The 24,317-nt window shown below is 50.4% G+C and overlaps 1 protein-coding gene across 6 annotated transcripts in view; it reads left to right on the top strand.

Moving 5' to 3' along the window:
- Nucleotides 1–24,317, top strand: part of KCNH1 (potassium voltage-gated channel subfamily H member 1) — a 377,304-nt gene that overhangs the window by 290,409 nt on the left and 62,578 nt on the right. The window contains exon 11 of one of the 6 annotated variants that reach the window (XM_089312135.1): nucleotides 9,973–10,401. The exons of the other annotated variants lie outside the window; for them this stretch is intronic. Within the exon in view, the coding sequence (XP_089168261.1) occupies nucleotides 9,973–10,008 (36 nt within the window). The 3' untranslated portion in view covers nucleotides 10,009–10,401. Of the gene's footprint in view, nucleotides 1–9,972; nucleotides 10,402–24,317 lie in introns of those variants that run through there. 6 annotated transcript variants of the gene reach the window in all.

Genomic DNA, 24,317 nt, shown 5'->3' with positions numbered 1-24,317 from the left:
TGCAGTGCCAGCACACCGGTTTCTAGTCCCGGTTGGGGCACTGGATTCTGTCCCGGTTGCCCCTCTTCCAGTTCAGCTCTCTGCTGTGGCCAGGGAGTACAGTGGAGGATGGCCCAAGTGCTTGGGCCCTGCACCCCATGGGAGACCAGGATAAGTACCTGGCTCCTGCCATCGGATCAGCGCGCTGGCCGTGGCGGCCATTGGAGGGTGAACCAATGGCAAAGGAAGACCTTTCTTTCTGTCTCTCTCTCTCTCACTGTCCACTCTGCCTGTCAAAAAATTAAAAAAAAAAAAAAAAGATTCAATCTCTCTTTCTCTCCCTCCCTTACAAATAAAAATGAAAATAAGTAGAATTTTACTTATAAGTTTATTTTGGTATAAAAAATCAAAATAATTATACAATATTTTTATAATATTCCTTTGCCATGAACTTTGTGAAGACTCCTTGGATGTATTTCCCTTTCTTTTTGCTCCAAAACAAACAGCTTTTATTTCTTTTTTTCTATGAACTTTTGAATTCCCTGATACAAATCCCTCCTAATTAGGCTTATTGAGAAGCCTGCATATATTAAACAAATACATAAAAGTGAGAGAGCTCCTCCAGGGGGCCTTCGGTCCATCTTTGTCCCTCTCTCTTCCCCTCTTCCCACCCCCTGGTCTGGAGGATTCTGAGTGCCCTCTTTGTGCCTCTTGGCTCACAAGTGGGTCCATTTCTTTTGTCAAGGCTTCACTCTCCATTCAACCTGAGATGAGGTTTTCCTCTCCAGGTGCTGGGGGCTTGGGCCCTCCTGCTGATCATCGGGACAGTAGGGGAAGCGTGGCGCAATTAAATGACGCACTACAGACAAGAAATTCGGTAATGAATAGCAGTCACCACAGGCATAGAGGTGATTGGTGGGGTGTTCTCATTCTGGGGGGGGGGGGGGCTTCATTTTTAAGGCCAATATTGTTGTGTATTTGAGTATGTTTCGCACAGTGTTTGCTTATATTAATTTGTTCCAGGATTGATTTTTCTTAGCTTGATTAAGACTCCAACCTGGTGAGTTTAGGAAGGAGCTAGAACTAGCTATTGATGTGTTCAAAGCAAGGGCCTCCTAAGGCCTGTTTTCCAAAACCGAGGTTGCCATAGTGAGCTGCCTTGAATGCTGTGTGTACCTTTCTACTCCTCCTTTTTGGAGAAGAGAAGATCAAAGCGCCGGAGGCTCAGAGCGCGCGGCTCGTGAGTGGCACTGGAAAGCCTTTCAATTTTCTCCCTGAACAAATTCTTGCAGAAGGCTGGGAAGATGAAAAGCAAGACCACGATGCCAGGCGCTCAGCAATGTCGCCCACTTCCCCGGTGAATCCTCATTGCCTGCGTTTTTGAAACGATCTCTGCATAGCCCATATTTTCCTTGTCACCCTCCACAGTGAGGGCTTCTGTGAAATTAAAATCATCTGTTAGGCTGTCAGCCCAAAAAGATAATAAAATCATGGTGTTGGAATTAGGGGCGGGAAAAATGGACAGATGAGATGAGTGACACAATCATGATTCTTTCAGGAAAAAAATATAAATAAAAATCAACTTCCCTGCTCTTCCAGAGGATCAGAGAGAGGGATGACGATGGACACCCGTGAGATCCTTCGTGGGACCTCAGGTGTTCTCAGCACCCCAAGAAAAGCCTGGCAGAACCTCACTGTGACCCCAGGGAAGGGAGATGGTGCATTATGTGTGAATCTACTTGGCCTGCAATTGGTCAGGCTGTGTGTGGCCACTTCCAGTGAAGCAGTCACATCCTGGAGTGAAGGGGGCTTTAAATCTTAGTCCTCATATCTAATGCTGCCCCTTGCTAGCTGGAGTGAGGAAGGAGAGATGTACATTGATCAATACCGCAGTTCCTCTTCGGTGGATTCATACTGCCTGTCCTACAGTGTGCTTGTGGGAAAGGTTGATAAAGTGCCAGGCATGCTGCCTTCCATGCCACAGGTGGACAGCTGTGCTTCTTCCCTCCCGCTGTCCACAGGCCGCGGGCAGCAGCAGGAGGAGTTTGGTTCACAGAATAGTCATGACGAGGGAGTAAAGAGTGGTGGTTACAATGTAGACTTTACACAATACTCAAGGTCAACTCCTGGCTCTGCTTAGTGACTTTGGGCCAGTGACCTAAACTCTAGTCCCCATTTCTTGATTTGAAAACGAGGTGCAATCATAGAATGCTTGGGCAGAGTGGCAAGTTCTCAGTGTGTGCTTGCTATTGTTGTCCTTGATGACTGTAAAGAGGAGGAGGAGGAGGCAGATGATGGTGGTCAAACCGAATAGTTTCTTGTTGTGACTAAGATCCAACCAGGTACTGAAGGTTTTAAAGGGAATAAAAGGCTGTAGGCTGCATTTTAACACCTAGCAGTGTTCTGGTCCAAGCTCTGTGGCTGGGCCCCTCAAGGAGCACCAAAGACCCAGGCGGTTGTTTTGGAGAGTGGCATATCTTCATACTTTCTTAGATGCTTGTGGTGGAGGTATAACAGAGTAGTGTTAGTGAGTCACAGGTCTTGGGTTCAGTCCCAAAATGAGAAATCACCTTCTTGGTGTCTCATATGTTCAGCCCAACATTTTTCATTTCTTTGGTCCCTGAACTTTTTTTTGAGAGCATCTTCTGCCTTCGCAGGCACATGAGCAGGGAGCTAGATCAGAAGCAGAGCAGCCTAGACTTGACCTTGTACTCACGTGGGATGCCAGTGGTTGCGGCTGATGCCTTAACCTGCTGTGCTACAATGCTGGCCCCGCCCCTTCATTCACTAGCGAGCAGCCAGCCTTAGGTTTCCAAAGTGCCTTCTGCCCTTGTGTTGGTGCACATGCACTAATATCACAAGGTTGTCAAAGAATGTTTCTGACGTCACAGTCCTCCCTTGCCTATCGCTCTCTTGTTCTTTCATGGTCGGAAGCAAATTTCATGTTTCTAACTCTTCTCCACGTGTCTGTGACTCCTTGTTCCACTGAAGTGCTCCTTCCACTTATGCAAATTTGCTTCACGGTTTTGATCATGTCCTTATGAATGTGGCCAGTTAGTCTGGAGGTTTGTGTCCTAGCCCTTGCTATTGGAACTTGAGCCCAGTCTACCTCTCCTAACTTTCATAACATGAACTACCTTCTACAATGTCAGGTTAATAAAAGTGAATCTGAAGTCATCCCCTTCAAGGAGACTTGGAACGCTCACACCAGGAACTCATGGACAGATGGGTCCCAGACAGGAAGTCCATGCAGACCATAATCTGTAGCATGGGCCCACTCTGTTTTGATGCATCTCACTGCGAACATTGTTGGTTATAGTGTATTTGTTCCTGGTGACACCTAATGGTCTTGCTGTGCTTTTGCTTAATTTAGACTTCTAGAATGAAATTTTGGGCCCATAGTGGGCCGCTGACTCTATGCCGCTTCTCTTTAATCTCGTTGGTCTTGGTGAAGCCCCTGGTCTTCCAAGTCGGTATCCACTGATCATCTGCTGGTGGCTGTCATTGTACTCCCAGGTATACTCATTCTGTGGCTTTCCTGCCGTGTAGAAGCTCCAGAAACGCTGACCCACGCCTGCCTGATTCTCTGTCCTGATCATCCCTAAGAGCATGGCACGAAGTCGGCATTCAGTGGGTGAATGGGTAAACGGATGGTTGAATGAATCAACCAAAAATGCAATCAAATATAAAAATCCACCAGCTGACGCTGGCTGCTTAACCTAGCAGTTAAGATGCCTGGGTCCCGTATCGGAGTTCCTGGGTTTGATTTCCAGCTCCAGCTCCTGACTTCAGTTTCCTACAAATGCAAGACCCTGGGAGGCAGCAGAGAGGTCTCAAGTCATTGAGTTGCTCCCACGCACGTGGGAGTGCTGCATTGAGTGCCTGGCTCTGGCCCCAGCCCTGCTCTAGTGTGAAGTGTGCTCTCTCGCTCGCTCTCTCTCAAACACACAAACAAACCAATCATTTAAAACGAATAATGGGCATGTGTCTCCCTCTTATTGTAGGTTTTAAAAGCCTTGACTACAAGCTGGTGTGTCAGACACCCTACCCCTTCTCAGACTGGCATAGCTCAGAACATCCCTTTCTCCTCTTGTCTCCCCCGTGCTCTGTGAGAAGAGTCCCTCAGCCTCTGCAGCTGCCCCTGATGCCAGCATAACATCACAATCTTGCCCATTGCTTGTCCCCTCCGCGCAGGACATGCTAAAACCTCCATATGCATTATTAACTCTTTAGCGTACAGAGACCCGGAGAGGTTGAACAATTTGCCCCAATCCAATTAGCTAACTGGAGACAGAGTTGGAACTCAAGCCTCGCATTCGCCAAGACAATACTGTCACTTCCACGTCACCGATCCTAGGGGAGCAAGCAGCCCGGTGGTGCTTCAGAGGCTGTGCCAAGCCCTGTCTGTCTCGTCTGTGTCTCTGAAAGCAGCAGACCCTTGGTCCCCACCTAAATGTATCTGGCCTGTCGGAGGCACCCCAGGACTTGGTGGCTGATGGCGTTTGAATGTTGTTTGTTCAGGGAGGGGGAAGGGGATGTGAGCAGGTTCACATAATCTAGCAGTGGAACAGAATGAGGCCGAACGATCCAACAGTTTCTCTTTGGCGTGGGGCTCAGCTCTGGCATTGCAGAGGTAGCACAAAAGCCTCATGTGGTCCGTGGCAGGAATGTTGCAAGTTGCAATTTGCTCCTGCCCATCATGAGAGGCCAGAGGAATGACTTTCAGTGCTCAGTTAGGTAGCCTGCTTGGAGATTGGCAGCCAGACAGGATCTTGAAGAGTTGGGTGAGGCCTAGCCCTCGGGCAGGACAGGGAAGGAGTCTTAAAGTGGGAATGCAAACGTGATGGCTGTCAGCCTACAGCCTTTCTTAGCACCAGAAGTAGTTAGGAAGGGCTTTGAAGAAGTCACCTGAGCTGGGTTTTGATGGGGGTGCAGAATTTGCCTGCTTATAAGAGAAACCCAGCCCCTTTGGGTCCCCCAGTGCCTTGTGGAGGGTACAAGCTGGTGGACAGAACACAGAGATGACCGAGTAAGTGGCTGATTATTAATCAGGAAAGTGTTACTCTTGGCATGAGCTGATGCTGATGTGAGAACAGTGAATTTCAGTTGTTGATCGTTGAGAACCTGGGGAGGGAGAGCCTCCTGGGGGAAGGCCACTGCAGTTTCCCCATCCTCTGTATGTGTTTCTGGCTTGACCCAAAAGCAGGTAAACTGAGGATTGCAAAAGGGAATATTTTCAGGGCAAAGCAGCCTTGAGAATCACCTTTTCTGGAGGTACCAAGACCCCAAGAACAATGGATCAGCCTGGGCTGGGAAGTGATGTTCCCGGGGCCAGCAGTGAGTGACCCGTCTCGTGCACCCTGATTCTCACCCTGCCTGGTGAGGTTGTAGGGACCCAGGAGTTCTTCAAACCTCTCGCTTCCCACACCTCTACATTCACATTGCTGTCCCCACGCTTTGTCTGGGGGCAGGAACCAGCCTGCCTTCCATGCCGGTGTAGTTTTCAAAGCCCCTTGCTGCAGGCAGCCTGCTGAAGATTGAGCTTCATCCCTTGGAGACCTCTTTGCAGGCAGCTCCTGCGTTCTGCTGTTTCCTGGCACACTTCTTACAAATGCTTAAACCAGACACGAAAATAACCTCTGGTTCACAGACTATGAATTTTTAAAGGGAGACATTTAATTGTGTTATAGCATCCAAAAACCCTCCCGCTTAGCCTGGAACACATCATCAACTTGATGCCTCCTACTGGTGAGGGTTGACATTGCACCCTAACTCTCTGAGACCTGTAATTATCTAGATGAATCCAGATGTGCAGCTGGGGTCCAGTGACTGTGAGTGAGTGGAGCTTCTCCAGGCATGGGACACAGCCTATGGAAGATGGAAGGTAGTGAAAGGATGATGAGAGAGAGAGAGAGAGAGAGAGAGAGAGAGAAACACTGCTGTTGCAGAGTTAGAAAGTGGAAATAGAAGACTGAAAATCCTGACCAAGAGAAGCGCTCCTCCGAGGGTGCATGGCTGGCAGCAGGCAGTAGCCACCTCCCCTTCCCTTCTTTTCCCTGAAGCCCCCCAGGTCAGGCAGTGGGGGGATTTTTCTGTAGGAGTTTGATCTCATGGAAGATATGCTGGAATTGGGAATTGTTATGTAGGACCCAGCAGGGGTGAGGAGCACTGCTGTTCTCTGATACCTTCTCTGATTCCCATTTGGCTTTGGAGCACTGCTGTTCTCTGATACCTTCTCTGATTTCCATTTGGCTTTGGGGAGGACTCAGAAAATTTGCTGTGAGTGGAGCTGCTTCCTCCTGCTCTGGGAGAGTGAGGCTATGGGGAAAGGATGGGGTGCAGGCAAAGTGGGGAGCACTGGGAAATGAAGGCACGGGAACCCCCAATTAGGTAGCTTCAGGAGAACAAGTGGGTTTTGCTCCTATTATTTATTGAAGATAGGAACTTGGTGCCTACTCTGCACGGTCAGATTCCTTGTCCAGGGAGGTGGATGCTTTCACAAACCCTAACTGTGAGCAGAGCTAGAAGAAGAATCCAATAAAGCGCTCATGCGCCAAGTCCAATTTGCCCAGCCCTTCCCCTTCACGGCCAGCGAGTCTAACAGAGAGCAGCTTTGTTTCGCTGCAAGGCTGCCCGCGGAGGCAGGTGGGGCCCTGCCAGGATTTCCATCCTAGCACTTCCTAATTCCTCTCTGACATTTCTCGCAGGTTAGAACCTGCACAGGGAGGCTCGCAGCACTCAGCTCGCTGACTTGTCCTGGAGGCAGCTGCTCCTTATCTGTGGTCGCGAGCAGCAGAACGACTTAGAAGCTGCATGCAGTCTTCCCTCCCTGCCAGTCCCGGCCGGCCTGGCAGCAGAGCTGCAGTGCGGGTCCCTGAGCGGGGCTGCCTTGCCGGGCTCTCTCTGCTTCCTTCTTCCCTCTCTGCCACAGCTGCTGGCTGCTCCCTGTGCACAGAAGGCATAGAGGGGGCTTGAGCACGCCCAGTTACCCCTTAGTCACGGCAGGGGCTTTGCCTATGCTGACTCCTCTGCAGAGCCAGGCACTGTGCGCTCATGTGTGGGAACGCCCCTCCCACACACATGGCTGGAAGCTAGCTTATTCCAGCCTGCGCTGGCCTATCTGCCAGCACTGTTGCTGCTGCTGTGTGTGTGTGCATGCGCATGTGTTAGCAGTATTTCCTCTTGCTAGTGAACAGCCCTAAAGGGGGCAGCCTTCAGGATCCATTCCGTGGATCCAGCCACCTAAGTGTCCTGTTCCCTTGCTGGGTGGTGGTGGGTGGGCTCAGCTCTGATTGGCTATGGAATTGTTTGTTCCTTCCTTTGGGTCAGGGATGAGGATGGTCTGACATTTGTAAGCTTGAAAACCCAGCAGCATGCCACGTGGGGTCAGTTGGTATTTGTGCATGTGTGTGCTTTATGGATGGAAGACGCATGCCCCCCTTCAGGGCCACTTAATAGCTACAGTGGGCTGGGTGTAGGGGAGGGAAGGGACTGGGAGAATAGAAACCATGTGTGGATTGTGGGTGCAGGGCGTTTTAGGCCAGGCACGGTCATAGCTACAACCCCCACCCCCCACTCAGGACGTTTGCCGTGAGTTGTTTATGATGCCAAGGTTCTAGGTGAGGAAGCAGTAGAAGCTGTCTTCCCACTGACAATGGGAAGCCGTGCACCAACCCCCTGGCCCTGGGCTCCGAATGAGTGTCCGGGCCAGACCCTGCTTCCTCCCTGCACCCAAGCCAAGGCCAGAGCACTTCAGAGGCCCAGCCCCTGCGCTGCCTCAGGCTGTCCATGGCATTCAGACTCCACGTTTCAGTTGTGGGTCACGAAGCTTCTTCGTAATGTGCGTCTCTTTTCTTCAGATATTAAGTGTCCTGTATTTTCTGGCCATCTCAGATTTTGCTTATCAGTTGAGGTCCCTGAGGAGGGGAAATCATTGTTAACAGAAGCCTCTTAGATGTGGCATTGCAAGATCTGTCCCCTCCACTCCCCAGCGGATGGTCTCCCTTAGAAAACAGGTGTTTATAGGGACTGGTGCTGTGGTGCACCAGGTTAATCCTCCGCCTGCAGCGCTGACATCCCATATGAGTGCCGGGTTCTAGTTCTGGTTGTTCCTCTTCCAGTCCAGCTCTCTGCTGTGGCCCGGGAGTGCAGTGGAGGATGGCCCAGGTGCTTGGGCCCCTGCACCCGCATGGGAGACCAGGAGGAAGCACCTGGCTCCTGGCTTCGGATCAGCCTAGCTCCAGCTGTTGGGGCCATTTGGGGGGTGAACCAGTGGAAGAAAGACCTTTCCTTTCTCCCTCCCTCTCTGTCTCTCACTGTCTGTAACTCTACCTGTCAAATAAATAAATAAAATATCTTTAAAAAAAAACAAAAACAGGCATTTGTTTTCTCAAAGTCCAGGGACTGAAGGTTGGAAATGAAGGTGTTGGGATGGACAGTCTTCCCCTGAGACTCTGGGAAAGGCACCTTTCTCGCCTCTCTGACTTCCGGTGGCTCCCGGCCACCCTTGGCTTGTGGTGGCATCACTGCCGTCTCTGCCTCTGTGCCAACAGAGCCTTCACCCCTGTGTATCGGGGGCAAGTCTCCCTCTCCTTTCTCTGATGCAGACACCAGTCATTGGGCTCAGGGCCTAAATCCAGTATGATTTCATCTCCAGGTCCTTAAATCAATTACATCTGCAACAACCTTCCTTCCAAATGCGGTCACATTCACCCACCATGTTCTTGTTCTAGAACCTTTGATGATTCCTGACGGCCTTAGAATCAAGTCCAGACCCAGGGATCTCGTGGGAACTTAAATTTCCAGTTGCAATTCAGGTCATATCTTCATGCCGCCGTCTGATTCTCAGCCCCACTGGGCTGTGACAGCTGCACAACACGCTGTGTACTCCTACATTTGTTCTCTGCCTTGGAATGCCCTTCACCTTGCCTCACCTCCTCCTGTCAAAACCCAGCCCAGCCTGCAAATCCAGCTCAGGTTCTGCTTCCTGCTTGCTGTCCTCCTGAGTCTATGTCCAACTAGCCTCGGTCTCTTCTCTACTTGCATTTTCATGTTTTTGTTTTTGGGTTTTTTTTTTTTTTCTCTTTAGAGCAGGTGTCAAATGGTTTCCACAGATCACTCAGCATGTGTCTAACTGACCGTCTGGAACTTTAGGCCTTACTCATCTTTAGTCCTTGCATTTTTTCATACAGTGCTTGCTACTTAGCAGACAATACTTAAAGCTTCTAGAAGCACAACTAAGCTGCCAGTCACCCAGCTTTGAAGGTAAAGACTGGGGTTCATGAGCCGGGATTCCTGCCCCAAGTCCTCACTGCCTTTTCTCTTGCCTCTCTCCAGCGGGTCCAGCCAGGCTGCTACCCCAGTGGCCCACACGTGCCATCCCAGGGTGACCAGCTGCCCCAGGTTGCCTGGGACTGTCCATGTTTTAGCACTGGGATCACACATTATCCTCCATCACACTCATCTTCCCCTGACACTTGCTGGCCATTCCTATGAATGGAATTGCCCATCCAGACTCTCTGTCTAGTCATGTGTCATAGAGCCACAGGATATTTCATTCATCAGCAGTTGGGCAGCTGGCCTGGCCCTGCACGGGCCCCTCTGTGTGGCCCAAGGTACAGCCTTCTAAATGTGACCACTGGACTTCCCTGCAGCTCACCGCTCTCTTGTCTGCTGCACCTCTCATAGACCCTGCCAATGTCCTGGATCCTATCAAAGGGAACCTGGGATTTCTGGATCCCAGGCACAGCTCTTCCTTCTGTAGAACAACTCCTCCAGGAAACTCTCCCAGGGCTCTTCACCAACCTATCATTCTCCCTCTGGAAGCTCTTAAGGAATTGAATGGGTCTGGACCTCACGGGAGAATGGCCTGTTGCTATGGACGAGGCAGTGGGACTTGGGTTCTACCTCAAGTTGGCCACCAGGGCAAGTTCTGAACTTCAGTTTAGTTCACTGTAAAGTGAGAAAGTGAGATGAGCTCTCCTATTTTTACAGCCTTCCCAAACAGAAGATAGAAAGCAGAAGATATAAGTGTCTGAAGCAAGATGGCAGTGGGAAGAGGCCTCTGAAATCTCGCCTTGCACTGGCGCCATCCCCACCACCTGTCCCTGCCTGACTTGTCATTCCTATCTTTATCCCTTGATTCCCCTGTAATCCCATCCTGGCCCAGCCCAGAAAGCCACCACCTACAGCCCGAGAGATGTTAAAGCGCAATTATGTGCCTTGGCTCACAATACCCCGGATCTCGGAGGAAAGGCTCAATTCCTAAACCCTGTTTCTGCCACACCCGAAGCTGCATCTGCCCCCACCTCCCCCCAGTGCCCAGATCACCTTGTCAGCACTTGCTTGTCTCTTCCCTCCTTTGTTCCAAATGTGGTTGAATCCCGCTGAGAACACCAAAATGTATGTGTGTGTTGCTGTGTGTATGTGTGTACAATACATTTAATGTGCATATACCGCTTAACTTTTGACAAGACATAGTCCCATATTTTATCCCCTCTGATCCTTGGGACAACGTTGTGTAGTTGGTACGACTGTCTCGACTTTTCCATTTGTGGAAACAGACTCAGAGTAGCGAAATACGGTTGTGTGAAAGTAGGCAGTAAAACCAGAGCTTGACCTCAAATCCCCTGATTCCAAATCTCACGCCCTTTCCGCCTGGCCCACCTGCCGCCCCTGTGCCCGCAGTAGGATGGGGAGCGACCTTGCATCCTGCACACAGGGGCCTGGAGATGTTGCCCCTACAGCAGCGCCCCGGGTTGGTTGTATAAAGCGGTGTTTACTGTGCACACAGACCGGGGGCGGGGGGGATCTTGTTAAAATGCAGATTCCAGCTTGGTGGGTCATGGAAGAGTCAAAATGCTGCATTTGTGACAAGCGCCAGGTGCTGCTGTGTTGTGCCCTGGGAGGGACAGGCTTCAGGCTTCAGACAGCTCTCTTTGACACATGCAGAGGGCACAGGTGGGGTCTGTGTCTTTCCTGGAGAGAGTGTTAGAGGCGTGGAGAGACACGGGGGCGCTGTGCCTACGTGGGAATGCTCACGGCTGCTATCGCCAGATGGAGAAAACGAGGCGGCCTTTCAGGCTGTGGGCAGGTGACGCGTCGGGTGGGAGGTGACAGCTTGTGGGGTTCGGTGACTTGGAAAGCCCTTTCCCACCCTGACACTGAGGCCCTGGGCATAGCACAGGACACCAGGGCTCTCCGGCTGTCACTGGTGCTGTTTCATTGCCCAACACGAGGTGTTCCCTCTCACTCCTGTGAGCATCTGGCCACCCATTCAATCCTTCATAAAAGCCCAGCTAAAAACTCCCAGAAGCCTCTCCTGCCACCCACTCTGTACACATTTGTCTGTCTACCTGTGGACCCCGTTCCCACCTGGGCTCAATTCATACTGGGGCAGAGCGAGGAGGCAAGAGGGCAAGTGGAAGTAGAGCCAAGTGGCAAGAGGGGAGGAGAGGCTGTGAGCAGAAAACGGCCTGGGCAGTGGGAACAGGTAGGAAGAGGGGGGCCTGGGGGTCTGAATTAAGTCGAGGAGTGGGAGGCCTGGCTCGAGGGTGTGGGGTGGCAGGGGCCGTGGGGAGTCAGACTGCCCAGCCAGGAAAGGCGCACAGGTCGCTACAAAGCCAAGTCCAACCCTGCAGGTAGAAATGCACTTCAGAACTGCTGCCTGCCAGGGTGGGCCAGGAGAGTCTTTGGGGGAGGGGCTGCCCCCTGTTGTCTTGGTCTGGTCCCTCGTAGGGGACAGCAGGTTTGGGAGCTATTGTTCTGATGTAACTTCTACAGTACCATGACAGGTCATCTCTGTTGCCTTTCCTGATCACTGTTTCTCCTTAATGTGCAGCTCTGTGCAAGACACTGCATTGTTTCTGAGAACAAATGTGAGGATTTCTAGGGTAGGGGTCATGGTTTAGGGACTCTGCACAAATCATTGCCCAGGGGGCCAACGTTGTGGTGTAGGAGGAAAAGCCGCCACCTACAGCGCTGGTATCCCATATGGGCACTGGTTTGAGTCCAGGCTGTTCCACTTCTCATCCAGCTCCCTGCTAGTACACCTGGGTAAAGTGGTGGAAGATGGCCGGGTACTTGGGCCCTTGTTACCCATGTGAGGGGCCTGGAGGAGGCTCCTGGCTTTGGCCTGGCCTAGATCCAGCTATTGAGGCCAGTGGTTGGCAGATCTCTCTGTCTCTCCCTCTCTCTAACTCTTTCTAATAAAAATAAATCTTTAAAAAAAATCACTGCTCAATAACCAAGCATGTCTTTCTCCTTCTGGTCTTTTAAAAAAGATGCAAACTGAGTATGGGGGCTGGTGTGTTTGCTTTGTTTTCAGTGGTCAGCATTCAGCATGAAGGGGTGATCATGGGTAAAAGTACCCACATACCTGTCCACTCCCAGTCCCTCCCCTGGGAGGGAGCAAGCCCCCCTGTCCCCCCACATGCACTGTGCCCTGTGCTGGTTCCTGCTGGCCTCTGTATCTCATGTACAAGTGCTCACCCTGGAAGCTAGCCTCACACCCTCACAGCTGTGCCTCCCGACAGCGTGAAACCCAGGCACGTGGCTGGCAAGGCCATTGCGCCTGAACACACACACACACACACACACACACACTCCTGAAGTCCCTCTGCTTACTTGTCTCCTGCTGAAGGATCCCATCTCAGAAGTTAAATGATATTTATGTACTTTTTCCTAGGATGGTGATTACATGGTGTGTGTGTGTGAAGGGGGCAATGCATGATTTCTGTTTATGATGGTGATCACGCTTAATTTCACAAATACAAACCAGTTGTTAGAAGAGCCAAGTGAGAATATGTGAAATCCTGAACTATAAAATAGCATTGAAGAACTATCTAGAAGGCTGTCCACTGCGCGTGCTCAGTGGCCATTGAAAGACAGCAAGTGTTCCCTCTTCAGGGGCCCACGTCAGCAAGAAGGTGAGAGCGGTTGCTGTTTAGTGGAGCATTTACCTGCGTGTGAGACAGGGGCCGCCTGTGTATACCTCCTGACCTTAGCTTCTTCCCCAGCCTTTGCTGTGTGTTAATCTGGTCATTAAATCTTTCAGCACAGATAGGGACCCAAGTCACCTCTGTCCTTCCCAGCTTAAATGCTAACTCATGGGGCCTGAGTTTAATACACCGTGCCCTTTTCTTGCCTGTCTTCTCTCTGTACTCAGGAGTTGTAGGATGAGAGGGATGCTCTCGAAGTGCCCCCTTCGCGGACTCCCCGCCTCCTCAGGCCTGGATCCTAACCCAGCCACGGAGCAGCCGCACAGACCAAACATAGAGGACACAGGCCAGCACTGTGGTCCCCTCCCCATGGCTCTGCACGAGGGCTCTTAGCAACATCAGGAGGTGGGGGGCAGGTGCACAGCAATCAGACAGCTACAGAGGGTGGGCCCGTTTGAAAAGAATCAACTTGGCAACGCCCCTCTGCTGAATAAATCATCATTTTCTGCTTTAAACTCAGCCCTTTCCTCCCCCTCGGGGACTAACTCTGCAGCACTTTCTCTCCTGAAAGCAGAGGGAAGTCTTGCATGTCTCTCAAGCCTTCTTAACAAAGGGTCTAGCCTGCCTCCAAAGCCAGGAAGGCCATGCTGGAGTCAACGTCCCCTCCCCTCCCTGGCTCTGTTCTCCCTGCAGAACACCCTGGGTGCTCTCCATCCAGGACCCGAGGGCGGTGAAGAAGTCTGCAGGACATTTGCCTGTCGTCGCTCCCATGTCATCCCGAGACCCTGGTGAAGGACAGGATGGGGAGTGGAACGGAGGCTCTGAGATGCACTGGGATGGAAGAGGGCTGAGCTAGAAGCCAAGGTTCACATCTTGGCCGTAGCTCTTGGCAGTTGCGTGGCTTTGAGCAAATGCCATCGTCTCCAGTTTGTCCTCTGTAAATGGAGAAGGGAGGCATTGCTGCCTTACTTGGGTAATCATTATGAGGTTCACACCAAGCATGAGAGGGGCTGGGACTGCACGTATCTGCAGGAGTGGGAAGGCCATCGTGAGCCTTGCCTCAGAGCGGGGCGGGCTGCAGGCACAAGTCCTGCAGGTGCAGCTCATAGGCAGTGTGGTGGGAGAGGGGTGTGGGGACCCTTGGAGCTGGGCCCAGCGATAGCCCTAAAGGTCAGCCTCTTCAAGGGTCACTAGGCCATGTGCATCAATAGTAGCAGTGACCAGACTCCAGCCAGGACATTGATTAGCAGGAGATTGGCATACCCAGCTTCTCCCTCTGGGTGGCTGCCCCAGCTCTCTAGGAATGGGCCTCTTTTGGCATTTCCTCCATGGTCTTGGCCTGTGCGACAGTCTCTGGGCAAACGCCTTGCCAGTCCACTGTGTAAGATCGAAGTCTCCACTAACAGCCATTCTCCCTCTTACCCCACCTCCTGATGCCCACTATAGGTCCAGCCCACAGGAGGGCTGCTGGCCACGTGACCTCTGTGGATGCCCTGCTGACACCCCATTTCTTTTCCCTGAAGATCCTTCTAGAACTGACAGCTGGAGGAGAGGAAGCAGCTGTGCATGGAGGCTGGACTAACCCAGCACTGCTTAGGAGTGGATGGGTGCAAACAGGAGCAGGTGCATCTGACCAACTTCAGGGCAGTAGAGGAGACTGATTCCTTGCTGGGAGTTGAAATTTTCCACAACAGAATTGAGATGCCAGGAGATCTTGCACTGTGTGACTCCTGCTCTGTGTCCCATTATACCAGAAAAATGATTTTTAAGTCTGCTGACTATGTTTTTACAACTGATGTATGTGGTCAGCTACTTTGTGGAAGTATGGTTTTAGATGCTAAAACATAAGAATTTCCAGGTTAAAAACTGGGGTAGAAATATCGAAATCCTGGCTGCCTTAAGTAAGAGAATCAAGGACATGGGATGCATCCCCAAATCCTTCCCTCAGAGACTGGCCCTGGTGGTGACTGGGTCTCAGTGTGGCCCTGGCTAGAAAGGCAAATTCCTAGCGCTGTCTTAGACTCCGTCATCTCCGGGGGCAAGGGTGGACAACCTGTGTTTTGTTGAGATATGCCAACGATTCTAATACACCATTGACTCGTGGGCTGGGGCAGAAGCTTATGGTGCTAGAAGGGTTAAGGAGCAGCCTTTCATGGGCTGAAGGTCAATGAGAAAAGAGAGAATGGCTCCCTGGGGTTCTCTCATCTCCTAGAGGGTCTGCGTTCCAATGGAGGGATCCCCTCCCCGCCTGTGCTGCCTGTATAGGACCAGTGGAAGAGTGAGCTGCTAAGGAAAGGGACATAGGAAGGCACAAACAGACTGGATCTGGGCTGCCAGCTGGTTACAGGAGTGTCAGGAAAGCCAGCTGCCTGGCCCTTGAAGGGCTCTGGGGCCCATGAGAAGCTGTGGACCACCCAGCTCAACAGGGCACGGCTGTACTGAGCTCTTGCTGCAGTCCCTCCCACTGGAGGGAAGGAGAACTTCCCAGTTCCAGCTGGCTGAGGATCCAGACAAGGCAGACTGTCCCGCCTCCTGCCGAGTCATCCTGGGCTCTGCTCACGGTCCTGGTGCTGAGTAGGTGCCTGATTCATGGTTGTGAATGGGGAGGGCCACTTCCAGCTCAGGGACTGCTTTTCCGTCCCAGTTTGGGTGGCTCATCTGCTGGCCTGTGGCTGCTCAGTCCTTGACACAGTCAAGCTCTCCCTTGGCAGGCAGTCCTGTCTCTGGACCTGAAAACAGGTGTTCTTGTGCTGCACTTCCATGTTCCTCAGTCCCCTGCAGTCCGCCTGGCTCCCAGGGGGCTGGGGACTCCCTGGCTCCACTGCTGGAGTTGTGCTCCAAATCAGTGGTGGGTGCCATTCTCTGTGGCTGCCAGGGTGAGCTGCTGATGGTGGGATACTTATTCTACCTCTCTGGGAGTGCTGACTTAAGACTTCATCCCAGAAGCCCCCTGGGAAATCTGCTCTAGGATGAACCCCACTGTCTCACCCCAGTGCGTCCCCAGGACACTGTGATGAACCCTAATTTCTTCACTAAGCAGCCCCTGAGCCACTGATGGGAAACTGACTTCACTGGGCCTCCCCTGACAGTTAGAGGAAGGGGCAGCTTTGCCCCTCTGTGTGAGCCCTGGCCCTGGGGTCTCCTCTCTGTCTGTCTGTCTGTGTCTGTGTCTGTGTCTGTCTGTCTGTCTGTCTGTCTCTCCTTGTACTCTACATGCCCTTGCTCGGGGCAGACACTCACCCCTCCACCCTCATCTTTTGTGAAGCATTTTCTGTTTGATTTAGCACATGAAACATTTACAAATAGCCCCTTCCTTGACTCTTCTTTGCTTCTTAGGGCTTTCATCTTTATCCTCTTTGTCTTCTCCCTTCCTGTTGAAATACATTCTCTGGACCTGCAAATAATGCCACTGATGGCGCTTTGAAGTCCTTGAGTAGTATCCTGAAAACACAGGCCTCTCACCACCCCGCCCCATCTGTTTCTCTGTCTCGCATTCTTCTTCTTCTCACTCTGTATTAAGCCCCTGGCAGCTCCCAGGTGAGCTTCCCATCCAGACAGCTTCTCCTTGAACTCTTGTCCAGCCATGAGAACTGGGAGGGTGGGACACTTGGGACATCAGGGCATTTTACTTTACTCTGCTTGACTGGGAAAGTTCCCTAGTCTGCAGGCCCAGACCCCGACCATGCATCCTTGTTCAAAGTCAGCTGTCTCCACGCACCACTGCTGTGTGCCCAGCACTAGCCCAGACGAATACCAGACTGTGGTGGTCAGTATGTGGCCTCCTGGAGCTCACAGGAAGATGGGGGGACATTGCTCCCAAGCCAGAAATCCTGCTTCCCATGTGGAGTAGCCAGAATGGTTTCCCTGGGGATCTAGAGTTAAAAGCCCCAGCTCCCAGTGCGTCATGACCTCTGGTTGAATGAAGGGAACTCTTCGAAGACAAATCATTCTGTTTGACCAAAGGTCACATTGAACAAATGGCCCCCTTTTGCTATGGCTTATTCCAGATAAATTCCCAGAAGTAAAGCAAGATTTGTTCCAGCTAAAATCCCAGAAATAAATTAAGTCCTTAGAACTCTGTGAGGACTAGATTTGATACACCATTGCTTTACTCATTGTTTTTGTTTCTTGGCCTCTCTGTAACCTAACCTGGCACTTCTAAGGCCTTTGGATGTGCAAAGCCATTGCTTTTGCCCTCAACTCATAAGATGACTTCTTAGCCCTGACAGCTCACCCAGTTACCTTCCAAGAGTTATGAGGGCATGACCTCTGATCAACTGGGCTTGGGCAGATAAGCACGGTCCTTGCCTGCCAAGAATCCTGTCCCCTCTCTTTAACCTAGCTGCTCTGCTCCGTCCACAATTCCTTTGCAGCCTTGTAGATCCTTCCAAACTGATGTCAAGCTAAACAATGCAGACCATCATTGCAGACACTTGCAAGGGCCCTGGGCTAGGGCTGTAGGTTGATGAGTTGCTGACTGTTTCTTTTTGTTTTTTAAAAGTGATTGATTTATTTGAAAGACAGTTACAGAGAGAGAGACAGAGAGAGAGACAGAGAGAGAGAGAGCACATGAGAGAGCTCTTCCATCTGCTGGTTCACTCAGCAAATGGCTGCAATGAATAGAGCTTGGCCAGGCTTCATCCAGGTCTCCCATGTGACTGGCAGGAGCCCAGGCATTTGGGCCATCTTCTGCTGCTTTCCCAGGCATATCAGCAGGAAGCTGCATTGGAAGTGGAGCAGCCAGGATTCAAACAGCACACATATGGGATGCTGGTGTCACAGGCAGTGGCTTAGTCCACTGCCCCACCACGCTGGCCCCTCTTGACCATTTCTGCTTCACACCTAATGCAGGGCAATTCTCCATCCATGGAAAATAGCTGGCCTCTCAGTTTGGGCTGCATGTCCTGTGGTATGGAGATTTCTGCAAGGGCTCCCCTCCTACTACCTGTGCCTCTACCTGCCACCTGTCTGCTTCCTTGCAGCATGGATTGGGCGGGACAATCACTCAGGTGTAGCTTGATGGAAGACAGCCTGAGTTCAGCTTTAGTTTTCACTTCTAGCTCACCTGTATTTATCAGTTGTTGGATGTTCCCTGTCCTCATTTCTTCCTCATTTTGTCCCCACTGTGCATGCAGAAGGGTGAGGAAGAGGACTGTCAAAGAGAGATCTGTTGGGTCTGGGTCGTTCCAAAGCCCTCTTGCCTTTGGGGCTTTTCTTGCATGTTTCATTGACTAGCGTGTTTCAATTTAGCATATGAATTCATGCATCTCATGTGGACAAAGTGTGTTTCCAGAAGCCCAAACAGAGGAGGTTTGCGATAGTTCCTTATGTTGATTTCATTGTCCTGGATCATATGATGACATGATTCAGAAAGTCCTTCTGCCCTTACTCAGCTTGTATGGAGATCCCAGTGACCATTTTCTCATGGGTTGAAGTGAGTCTGTTAAATGTGTCTGTCTTCCCACAAGTGGAGGTCTTATATAAGGGGAAAGCATACACCTTGATCACTCTGGTTTGGAATGATCAAAGGGATTGGTTTTAGTTCTGATCTTGAGACAGCTCACCTTTCCCAAATCATAGGGGTGATCTGTGATTCCTCCCTCTGCTTACTGTTGCAGAAATGCTGTTTCTCCCTCCCTCCTCTTCCTTCTCTCTGCTCATCATTATGTAGGAGACATGGTGCATGCCTTTTGGTTCTCCCAAGCCTGAGTTCGTTTCTGCCAAAGGCTCTTTTAATAAAGAAAAATATTTTTAATCATAAAATTTAATCAAAGGCTTTTCCTCAAAGTAAGGATAAAGGGAACAAAATGACAGTGACTATTTCAAATCTACTGAATTGAATCCCAAAAGGTAAATAATCAAGGGTGATAGAAATACTCGTAAAACAGTGGTAGCCTGTAAGTCAAATTTGTAAGCTTTCCAGAAGAGCCCAGGTCCTGGCAGAGTGTACAACTGAGGACCTATGGATAAAAGAAGGAAAAACAAACCCAGAAATAATACAATTAGGTAATCAGGAGATGCAGAGGCGGGAGTCAAATTGACCATAAGAAGTCTGATATCATGGCTGACATTTCTTTGAGTTTAAATATAGTCACCATTGTTAAGTCAATTTATTTTAAAAAAAAATAGGGAATAAAAAGGGCTTTATCAGAGAGTTGATTTTGCAACTGTATTTGCAGAAAAATGAGGTGGGGCCTTCTTCCCAGAGATGGCATTTCCTGATGTGGGGGAAGGCTGTGAATGCATTGATGGAAACGAGTGCGCAGGACCAGACTGTCTTGTAGGTCTTATCTGTCTGTGCCCTCCTGCCCGTGTCCCCTCCCCTCTCGCATATCCAGTCCTTTCTTCCTCACTTTTCCCAGGAGCTTTCCTATCTTTTCATGGCTGTTGCAGCCCCTATTGAACTCTGTGGGGTTGCAGCAGGATAAGTTTTTGATACGTGTTTTCATGTGTTTGTTTTTCTTCCTGATATCTTGGATCAGCCTCTAGGACTGAGACTAAGATGAAACAGCTGGCCTCTCCTCCTGCAGAACAGACCTGGCCTCCTGGAGCTTGGGGTCCAGATGTAGAGGCTTTCAGCCCCAGTGTATGGTGGGCACTGTCCAGGGTGCTGATCGACTGCTTGTCAGTATAGTTAAGGTGCCGATATCTAAGACAGAAAATCCATTTTGGCTAAAGCCCTGTGGCCAGTTTTCAAGTTAAAAAAAAAAAAAAGCATGCATTTTAGTTGAAGCTGAAAAAGATTGTCCATGATTCCCCAGGCCAGAATGTGAAGGAGGTTCGCAAGCTATTCCCCCATCGCCCACCCATGCTGGTCTTATTTCAGTGATTACAACCCTGGCAACGTAAGTTATGTAGTGCAGGGCCAGACCAACAGTGGGCACTCATGGTGGGTTTGGGTCTTGCCAAGTTAGCATCATCTCTGAGGACTCTTCATGGTCTGATGTGATCATTGAATTGCAAGTTCACAAGCTGTGCAGTCACGTGGAGGCCTCTGCCTGTTGTTTGGAGGCCGCCTAATCATGGCAGCTACAATGCAGGATGAAGGCTCTTGTCCATGACAATGTGCAGGAAAATGACCGACCCTGCTGGTCTAGCTCTGGCTTCTCCCCGTGCAAGACAGGCAATGAGCGTTATTGAGCACAGGGTTGGCAAATCAAGCTCAAAATTCTGGACTCTTTTCATACAGCCTCTATTTTAATTTCTTGAGCTTCCACTTCTTCTTCCATAAAATGAGGGGTTAAACTGTATTTTTGAGATAAAGGAACTTGGAATCCTGCCAGTACTATTTCTAGTAGGATAGTATAATTTTAGAGTGAGGGGCGTGCTTACGATACCAATAGCAAGACAGCCTGTCCATGAGCAGGACTTGCATGGGGCATGGGGCACTGGGTCTGAGCACAGGAGAGAATGGGAGCTGGGAGAAAAGACACCCCCTCAGTTAGAGTCATTATCCTTCAAGCACCAGAAAGCAATGTTGGTTAACTTGAGGGGAAAGGGGAGGTTTATTAGAAGGAGATAAAGTCACTCATAGAATTGGAGGTGAGAGACCTGGATCCAAGACTGGTGGCATCCCATACCTGGGATGGTCTCATTCCTACTGCTTTTCCCCTATTGCTGTCCCTCACAATTCACAAACCTAGGAGATAGAGTCCAGTTGTGTTAACGAGGATCTTGTGCCCAGATGTAGCCAGTGTTCCTCATTTGTTTAAAGCATGTGCAATGGGAGTCTGCTAAGTCTGGCTGTGCTGTGTTTCAGGGACCTATCAGTGAACAAAGTCTCTGCCTTCGTGGGTCATTTGATGTCGAGTGGTCATCGAAGTCTTCGTGGGTTAGGAGATTAAAAAAAAAAACAGACTGAAATTACATGAAGGAATGTGCTACATCTTTCTCTGGGAAAGAAGGTTCAGGCAGAGAAAACAGCAAGTGTAAAGGCCCTGAGGTGTCCAAGGGGAAGCAAAGAAGCCAGTGGTGGGGGAGGTGAGTGAGAGGAGAGTGGGGGCAGATGGAGGCAGGTGGCAGGAAGAGGGGGGAGACTTCAGCTCTCACTCTAAGGGAAATGGAGCCTTTGGGGTGTTTTGAGCATGGCCCTGAAGTGCTCTGTGTTTGATTTTCAAAAGATAAGGCTGTGCTGAGAACAGCACGGGACAGGGGTAGAAGTCGGCAGTAAGGAGCGCACATAAAAACCGGGTTAAGAAACACCCCGGGGGTTAGTCCAGGTCAGTAGCAGTGGAGGTATGGAGAGAAGTGGTGAGGCTGCTGCAGTGGGAGTTTCCGTGGGGGTGTGAGGGCGGATCTTTGGCCTGATTAACTGGAACAATGGGACTGCTACTGAGTTAAAGACTTTTTGAGGACCACATCTGCAGGATACCTGAGGAAGATGGAAGTGGGAAACGGTGTATCGGAATCAAGGTCCAAAGAGGACTTCTGGGCTGGCTGTGTAAGTGTGGGGCCATCAGCCTATTGGTGGTATTTAAAGTGCGGAGACTGGGTGAGATGGTTTGAGGAATAACCACAGACAGAGGGGAAGAGGTCAGAGGGCTCAGAATTGAGCAGAGAGATTTAAATGTTAATTGACTCAGTGGTATTAATTGAGTAAAGGACAAAGAAAATGTTCATAGCTCTAAATGCCAGAAGACACCAAGCACGCATAGAATCTTTTGTTCCAGAAGGAAGAGTGTGAAAATGCACGCCCAGCCTGCAAAAGGCCACCTATCCCTTAAGCACTGGAAGGCTTTCTTGTTTTCCCTCATTCTCTTCCTCTGGAGGGTCTCCCCTCCTCGCTGCTATGTCACAGACCCACTTAGCCCTGAGACCACATCCCCCCAGCACCTTGAGGCTAGTGCTTAACTCCGGTGTCCTCTGCTGCCCAGGGACCACCCTGCTCCCGGCCTGTTTTCCGCTGGAGATACGCTGAGGCAAACTCGGGTGCTAGAGGTGGCAGTGGCTGGACACGGACGGTCGGCTCGCTGCTGTGGCCTCCTTGGGAAGGGCCACTCTGTGGAACTCAGCATCGGTGTGAGGCTGCGTATGGGAAGAGCAGAGGGAGGGCTGTCGGTGCTCTTGGGGAAGCAGATGCCCAGGCTCCCAGCTACGTAATCGCGCCTGGCAGTTGCCCATGCTGTGGAGAACGCTGGGAAAGGAGGTGCACGTATTGTAAGAATTAGAGTCTGGGTGCTCTGGGAGAAAGTCACGATGGCTTCAGGGTGCTCCCTGACTCCCCGCAGCTCCTCTCACCTCCACTCATCTTCCCGGAACCTAGGCATTGAGATGCTTCAGGCAATTTGGGGGGCACTGATAGATACATTTTAAGAGTGTCTTCCCCCACCCCTGGATTTGCTTCCCATTCCTACTCTTGACCTAGGAGTTGCCAAGGACAGAGGCTCTGTGGAACCTCTGTGTCCTAGTTATGGAACCCCCTTTAAAAAATTCAAATATTAAAAGCAGATAAGATAATTCATAAGAACAATAAACTAAATGCCTCGTTCAGAAAGTAAAAAGTACAAGATAACAAAAAGGACTATGATGAAAAGCATGTAATGTCTTGTTTGTTTGTTTTTTGACAGGCAGAGTTGAGAAAGAGAGAGAGACAGAGACAGAGGGAAAGGTCTTCCTTTACCATTGGTTCACCCTCCAAAGGCCGCTGCAGCCGGCGCACCACACTGATCTGAAGCTGGGAGCCAGGTGCTTCCTCCTGGTCTCCCATGAGGGTGCAGGGCCCAAGCACCTGGGCCATCCTCCACTGCACTCCCTGGCCACAGCAGAGAGCTGGACTGGAAGTGGGGCAACTGGGACAGAATCCGGTGCCCCGACCGGGACTAGAACCCGGTGTGCCAGCGCCACAAGGCGGAGGATTAGCCTAGTGAGCCGCGGCACTGGCCATGTAACGTCTTATTGAAAAACACCCACATAGGGACAAAGAAACAGTTTCACCAAAACTGAAGTGGTGGGGAATAACTGTGTGTGTGTGTGTGTGTGTGTGTGTGTGTGTGTGTGTAAAGACAGGATATGATACGCTGGCTCTATTAGTGTAAGAAAAGATGGTATGCATTGACTCATAATCAAGTAAAAGCCTTGTACCCACTTACCCACTGAGGTCAACATATGGACCCTTTTTGGACTTTGCTCTTGCAGTGCTGGGCTAAAGATCAACTAGCAGACTTTGTAGATGGAATCCCTGCCTTCTGGTGTGTGATAGTCCATTTTAACAGGTTCTGGTGTTAGGCAAATGTATCTTCCATTCTCCCTCAAAACAGAGTGCTCATCACTCCGTCCCCAGCATTATACACGTACACACACACGCACATACCTGGAGAGAGAGATTTCAATGCTTAATGGAAAACATGAATTTGAAAAGTTAATTTTAATGTAAAAGATTTTTAAGCCATCTATAGTATTTGCATACTATGCAATTCCATGAACATTTTGAAGATTCTGCTAATACATATTCATCAAACATTTGGTGTGTGTGTAAGATGTGGAATGATGAAGTCTCATTCCTGAGGAGCTGAACATGTGAAAGGTGACAGGTGCAGCGGCATATAAGGGAAATAGAACACACTGGAAGGTCTACCTGGAGAGGCACATGTCATCTGTGGAGGTGGGAGGAGCTGGGAAGTCACAGAGAAGTGGCCAGCTCCTTCAGGGAGGCTATGGGGAGGATCTTCCAGATACAGCAGTCAGCACACTCAGAGGCCCTGAGGTGGGGAAGAACATGGGGAGTGTGGGGAACTTGAAATCATCTGAGACAAAACAGTAGGGTCGAAGGCCTGGGTGCTGGAGGAGGAAAGTGAGGCTAGATCTTCTTGCCTTTACACACACACACACACCCAGCAGTGGAACTGCCAGATCACATGGCCATTCTATTTCTAGCTTTTCGAGGGACTGCCACATCATTTACCTTAGTGGCTGCACTGTGACATTCCCACCAACAGTGTCTGACAGTTCCTCTTTCTCCACATCCTCACTAGCATTCTGTGTTTTGTTTTTTTTTTTTTAAAGTCACATGGGGCCAGGTTTGTGGTTCAGGGAGTTAAGCCGCCACTTGTCACATTGGCATCCCATATCATAGCACCAGTTTGCACCCAGGCTGCTCTGCTTCTAATCCAGCTCCTGCTAACATGCCTGGGAAGGCAGCAGAAAATGGCCCAAGTACCAGGGACCCTGGTCACCCATATGGGAGACCAAGATAGAGTTCCTGCTCCCTGACTTTGGCCTTGCCCAGACCCAGCTGTTGTGGCCATTTGGGGAGTGAACCAGTAGATGGAAGATCTCTCTCTTTGAATTTTTCCAATGACACAAATGCATCCGTCGAGAATTAAAATTTTGTGACATATTAACAATGAAATACAATCTGCAGGTTTCATGTTTGTTAAGACTGTTTGAAAGGTTAGAGGGAGC

Source organism: Oryctolagus cuniculus, chromosome 13, assembly GCF_051225735.1.
Source record: "Oryctolagus cuniculus isolate XC-2025 breed Fujian yellow rabbit chromosome 13, ASM5122573v1, whole genome shotgun sequence".
NCBI lineage: Eukaryota > Metazoa > Chordata > Mammalia > Lagomorpha > Leporidae > Oryctolagus > Oryctolagus cuniculus.
This window is presented reverse-complemented; position numbering and strand designations above follow the sequence as displayed.